Source organism: Cupressus sempervirens, chromosome 10 (assembly GCF_028749045.1).
Source record: "Cupressus sempervirens isolate cs-2001-9-10 chromosome 10, ASM2874904v1, whole genome shotgun sequence".
NCBI classification, from domain to species: Eukaryota; Viridiplantae; Streptophyta; class Pinopsida; order Cupressales; family Cupressaceae; genus Cupressus; species Cupressus sempervirens.
The window spans coordinates 680698578-680705279 of NC_143127.1; the positions used below are offsets into that span (position 1 = coordinate 680698578).

The 6702-nt window shown below is 32.1% G+C and overlaps 1 protein-coding gene across 1 annotated transcript; it reads left to right on the plus strand.

The window, feature by feature from the left end:
• The first annotated feature begins 276 nt into the window (after positions 1–276).
• LOC149535641 (GDSL esterase/lipase At2g42990-like) lies at positions 277–3425 on the plus strand. Its single transcript, XM_089805199.1, has 5 exons — positions 277–604; positions 696–826; positions 1940–2173; positions 2262–2520; positions 2925–3425. The coding sequence occupies exons 1-5, from the start codon at positions 352–354 to the stop codon at positions 3116–3118; spliced, it is 1071 nt and encodes a 356-aa protein (XP_089661325.1). The 5' UTR covers positions 277–351; the 3' UTR covers positions 3119–3425.
• Positions 3426–6702: the final 3277 nt, after the last annotated feature.

Consider the following 6702-nt stretch of genomic DNA (forward strand, 5'->3'; position numbering starts at 1 on the left):
ATTGTAGGATGCCTCCTTGACATTAAAAAATCATTTGTCATATCTTATTAATCCATATACTTGACGCACTTTAAACATATTGGACGGGTCTCATTAATGTCATGGTGACCAAGCGAGTCCCACATTCTAATTTATTGCACAAGAACAAGAAGAAAATTAGTGGAGAACAAAGACAACACGATACTTCAATAATTATGACCACAATAATTTATTTAATCGAAATATCAAAATCAAAGTATAAGCTATGCTCTGAGACATGCATTTATTATCTCCTCTAACCATAGGAAACATTAGCGCATGCAATTTAAAGGCAAAGCAAGCATCAACGTAATTCAACACAATAGATGAAAGATGAGGCTCTTGAATTCTCACTGGTGCATTTGCACGCTCCTCTTTATTCTGCTTTCATTCTGTGCAGGCATTGATGGTAGTAATGCCAAAATCCCTGCTCTCTTCACATTCGGAGACTCGCTTGTTGATCCTGGCAACAACAACTTCATTCCCACCATCTTCAAAGGCAACCACGCCCCATATGGCAAAGATTTCATTGCTCACCAACAAAATGGCCGCTTTTCTAATGGCAAACTTGCAACAGATTTTATTGGTTAACTTTTGCACCATTATCTATTTCTATCATTTTTATCAAAATTATTATCTTTAGATGTAAAATCGATCAACTTAATTTGTGGTTGCAGCTTCTGGTCTTGGGTTGAAGGAAACAATTCCACCATTTTTGGATGCTGGTCTCAGCAGTCAAGATCTCATCACAGGCGTAAGTTTTGCTTCCGCAGGGACTGGATTCGACCACCTCACCTCCGAGCTTGTTGTATGTTATCACATCTTCTCTTCTTTTCTCTTGGTGAAGTTGAATTTCTTTTTGAGCTTTAATAATAATGAATATAATAACACTATTAACACAATCTAGTCAATAATTGGGAAGCTGTTAAGAAATCCTAGTCGTTTAGGTTCTGCTATTTTTTTTCGTTCCTTACATTTTTTCCTATAAAAACTAATGAAAAAGTATTCTTATTATTTATAAATTTAAAGGTTTATAAGGTAATATCAGTCCTTGCATTTTAAGGAGAAACTTCTAAATGAAATTATGTAGATAGTCTTTCAATTAATATCAATAAAGTATTGTATGTCTTCACAATTATTTATGACTATGATGTGTCTAAAATTTAAAGATTGAATGCTAGTTTAATATCACTATTAATTATTATTATTATTAAGTATCGCATTCACTATTTCCAAAAATTTAATTAATTCTCGCCAATCAAAACAATAATTTTTTAGTAACTCAAATATTTCTAAGGTTCATTTATTTATTTATAAATTTTATACTCTATATAGATTGGCTGAATTAATTTAATTTATAAGAGCTTTTATCCAAGGATTTTTATATTCCAATTTTTTCAGCTAAATTAATGCTAAATTAATTATTTTAACTCATTTCATAATATGATTATTTTAAAATAATTATTATTGATTTTGTATAAATACATCATATATGAAGGGTTGAAAAAACTAAATATGAAATCAATTATAAAAACGCACTCCACATCAATATATTAGTTTCAACTAAAAAATATCAAATTTTGAAAACAATAATATGTTTTTGTAACATTAAATGAATAAAAAAAAATTGTTAACTTATTTTGAAAACAATAATATGTTTTTATAACATTAAATGAATAAAAAAAAATTGTTAACTTAGATTTTCAAATAATTTTTTTTAATGATTCAAAATGAGATGTATTATATGTTGAACATAATATCTAGTTATACAATATATTAATTATAACTTTCCAGATAAGGACAAAGTGGCCACAAGTGCAATTGAAAGAACGACTTTAATCCCAATATTTAATTTTTAACATCTACATTCCTCTCTAGTTATTTACAGCAGTTTTGAAGAAAATGTATGCTGATCCTGCAGAGTGCGATACCAATGTGGAAACAAGTTGAGTTATTCAAGGCATACAAGACGCGCCTCGAAAATATGGTGGGAGTAGAAAATTCATCCAACATTATTGAGGAAGCCATATTTCTACTAGTTGCAGGTTCCAACGACTTTATACTCAATTATTTTTATATTCCCAATAGAAGAAATCAGTTTACCGTCCAACAGTACCAGGAATTTTTACTTCAGATCTGCAGCAACTTCATTGAGGTAAAACTAAAAACTAATTCCATTTCCATATATAGAACAGATTTTCCCGCAACACAACTTTAAGGAAAACCCTAAATTTTTTAAACAGGAGATCTACAAACTCGGAGTACGTAAACTGGGCGTGGCTGGACTCCCTCCCTTGGGATGCGTGCCGGCAGAGAAAACATTCCATGGGGAACCAGAAATAAAAGGATGTATTGAGGAATTCAATTATATTTCATCTTCCTACAATGAGAAATATAAGAAAATCCTCAATGGATTGCAAGCTCGTCTTCCAGGCATTACAGTGGAGTACGCTGATATCTATAACTATCTCTTAGACATCATAAATAATCCTTCATTATACGGTAAGATTTGGTAAGATTTGGGAAATCGAAACATATTTGATATTACTATCAGAATTCAAATGTGTAGTAATCAAATTCATTGATGTGTTCTACACACGAACCTATTTCTCATGAGAATAAATGGAACACTTAGCACTCGTTGGATATAGGTGATGTTCACAGAGGTGAAGCACCAGAACTTCTGGCGAGGTCACTCATCGAATACTACTCCAGCTCAAACGCTTTTAATAGTAGTGGGTTAGGTGACCTCCCCAGAAATCTAAGTGCTTCACTTTGATGAATTCCACTTTAAAACTACACAGTTAAATCCTGATAACACTTGCTGTAAAAAATATTTCCTACTTATCATATTTGTTTTGGCTTAGAGACAGTTGAAGTCATTTAATTTCTATTTGTAATTGCAGGAATGGAGATAACAGATAGGGGTTGCTGTGGAACAGGATTGATAGAGGCCGGGCCCATTTGCAATGCAAAAACTCCAATAACTTGTAAAAATACATCAACCAGCGTTTTCTGGGATTCAGTTCATCCTACGGAAGCCGCATATAAGATAGTTGCTGACCTTGTCCTTCAGCAGAACATACCAAAGCTGCTCTAAGGGAAAGCTTAATCTTCTTTTGAGATTGTGGCCTTCAAACTGAATAGAGTTCTCATGTAGTATGCATAAATTTGTTTAGGTTGTAATTATATTATTGGTGGACAATGTATCTCAGCGCCTCCCTCCACTTCATCTACATTCCAATGTATCCAATCCACTCCACATATACACACTCACCGGGGTGCTCCCAAAATCTCCACATTTTTTACTAGCACCAATGTATGTTCTTATATGCGGTGATATATCATTTGTATTCTCTATTCAAAATAATTATGAATCTATATGCAGTTACCACTCTGTGTTTCTGAAACCTCCATATCTTTAGTCAGCATCAACCTATCTTTTCATTTAGGGTAGATAAATCTTTTTCATTAAATTATTTTTGTTGTTTTCAAAAACTTTTTATTAGATAGAATTTATGAAAATAATTGTATTCAAACATTTCTTTTAGGTAGAGCTAACATTCAATTAATATAAATGTTATATTTTATGGTTGGGAAAATAAATCTTCTTAAATTCTACTTAATGTATTTTATTATAAAGATGCAATTTCAAACTACTTTTCCTTAGTTGGAGCAAATCATTGATAAAAAAGAAAAAATTTCATTGAGAATAATCATTGACACATATAAAGGTTTCTTTCAACACCTCTTTATTACATGAAGCGTATAATTGATAAAAGAGAAAATTGTCAAACACCAATTTCCTGATTAAAGATTAAACAATTATGAAAGGAATATATTTATATAGACTGTAAACATGGAACATATAGAGATTGTTCTTAAACACTAATATCTAATGTAAAGCTAATGATTGATAAAATGTACAAATTTACATTGACAATTACCATGCATGCATATTTTATTATGGATGGAGCCCCAAAAAAATGGGTCCTATAACACAAAATACTTTTAACAAATAGATTTAAAATAAATAGTATTTTTAGTAAAATACATAAAAATAATTAAAAATTTAAACAAAAACTATAATTATTTATTTATAAAAATTAAAAATTAAAAATTATAGAATTGGTAGAAATTAATTGAGTAATTGGTGTAAGTGAATGCAATGGTATAAGTACCTTTAAAATTTACAATTATCATCAAGGTACAGATAGAATCATCCTTAAATGTATAGTTTTTCACTCGTTCTACAACATCTATTTATTGGAAGAGATTCCATGGGGGGTAGAGTTACCAATTATGGTCAACTACTAATTAGAAAACTAGTAATTGTTTTTTTTAAGATGTCTATTCTTTCCTATAATATGTAAAGAAACATTTATTAAATAAATATTTGCATGTACTAAGAATTGCATCAAATGTCTAGATCTATGATAGTATATTGATATAACTCCCAGTGTGTACATGTGCATGCATACTTACATATATGTGCATATATGTGAAGTGTGTAATCACCAACATTCATATATGTTTGTCACTAATTTCATAAAGTTCACACATAGTGATTCATTATAAGTATCAAGTAAAAAAATATAAATTTAAATAATTAGAAGCTATGCAATACAAGATCTAGATTCACATTAAAGCCTAAGGTATATATCTGAAATAAATTTATAAAAGATGTCACTATAGAAAAAAATATTAGATCACTTCCTTGTTAAGATTAATTCAATTAGAAAAGAACCTAAACCCATAACATCAAGTGGAAAAGGCACCTCAAAGTGAACTCAAAATACTTTAAATCAATTAAAATGATCAAACACTTTAAAATAATGAGCAAACAAAATACTAACAAAGACACACAAAACTAGATGGATGGAAAAAAATTATCCATCTATTCCTAATTAAGATCCAAAAGGGTATCGATGAAAGATCCCTTCTTTTGTTGGCATATATTTTAGGCCAATCTAGAGGGGCCTCTTTCATAGTCAAAGCTCTAGAGGGGCCTCTTTCATTGTCAAAGAAGAGATATGAAAATTCTCCTCTTTTATTTGAATCCCTCCTCGATTGTGTTGAAGGGGCTAGTCATTTTGTTTGCAATCTATTTTCTAAAAGTAACTAGATCAATGATCTTTTTTTTCACTTAATTTTGATTAGTTTTTCCATATAGAAAAAAGGCAACATCTTTTTTTTTTTCTTCTCTTAAGAGGTTATCAATCATTTCAAAAAAATTTCTTCTACAATACTCAAATTAGCTAATTTCTTAGTCATTAGTTTCCCAAACACAATCATCCAATGGTATTATACCCATCTAAGACTTTAGTCGTTGCCTCTACAATCACTTCCAACATACTTGTCTTTTTCCTAGTCATATTAAGTTAAACTAAAAGCTCTTTTATGATTTCATTCTTTTTGAGTTGAGAATGCATGTTTTGATGTATTTTTTCATTCTAGATCTGTCTTTATAGAGGTATGACAATCAAACAATTTTTTAACTATTAGAAACCAACAATCTTTTCTAAGGGAATAATTAAGGATTTAGTTATTTTGGATGAGCACTGCAACTTCCACCCATGGTGTGTGATCTTCCAAACCTAGTGCAGGTATGTCTGGACTACACCTTGTCCTTTATTTACAATCAACCATCATTAACATCCCTTCTAGCTCTAGGGTTCATGACTCCTCTTCTGGAACTACTCCCTCCCCCCCCCCCCCCCAACCACAATGGTTTATACTTCCTTGGTGTTTTGGTGCCCAAGTAAACTTGGTCATAGGTTGACCTAAGGAGGGTGGAGATCCCCATACCAAGATGGAAAAATATTCTTCTTGGTTTCAAGTCTATTGTTTCTTCGGAAGAGGCGTTTGGGATCTCTCATGAAAAAGATGATCCTAAAATTAGTTTTCCTAACATGATGATCAAGAATATTTCACTAGGATTTCCTCAAACCTTGTGGATCATTTCACTAAATTTCAACCTTCCATCAAAATGGAGACTTAAGGGCTTGCTCAATGTCTCAACAATGTCAAGAGGCCTTTTCTTAATCAATTTTACATTGAAAGAGGATAGGTTCTCTATTTTGGTGAGATCTTGGGGACTAGGTACACACACCTTGACCCTTGCTAAATGAAAACCTGGTTTAATCTAGTAGTGGATTTGCTTCATTTTGTGCCAATTTGGGTTTGACTCCATAGTCTCCCTCTGGAGTTCTAGGATGAGAAGGTTTTTATATGTGACCCCATCATCTCCACCCCATAGGAACTACAAGATCGCTCCAAGGATGCTTTCATCATCCATGGATCACAGACCAACCACAAACCCTGATTTGAGAAGTGGAATGCATTAGATGTCCCTTTTGATTGGGCAGGAAGGGTCAGAGAAGGGCAATCTTTTTAAGATAAGACCAAAGAGTTGGTGGAAAAAAGAAGATCTTTTTGTTGCTGGTTCTTCCAAAGTTTTAATTCTTAAGAACTTCAAGAATTCCTAGGGTCAACAACTTATTGCTTTTGGGAGGAGTTGCTCTTTGGAGAGCACAATACAATGAAAATTGTGAGCTATGTTCGAGGGGAAGGCTATTGTCAATTGTTGACCTTCTATGGTAGACTTAATCAAGACAGTTTGATAAATAGTGGTTGACCCTATGGTGGATGCCAATGGTTTGAGTCCGCTTATCTCCACCCCAT

Bases quoted from the DNA above. Each gene is read 5' to 3' on its own strand.
- LOC149535641 (XM_089805199.1), top strand. From the start codon at position 352: ATGAGGCTCTTGAATTCTCACTGGTGCATTTGCACGCTCCTCTTTATT. The intron at 605-695 runs GTTAACTTTTGC...TTGTGGTTGCAG, and splicing joins ACTTGCAACAGATTTTATTG to CTTCTGGTCTTGGGTTGAAG. The intron at 827-1,939 runs GTATGTTATCAC...CTGATCCTGCAG, and splicing joins ACCTCACCTCCGAGCTTGTT to AGTGCGATACCAATGTGGAA.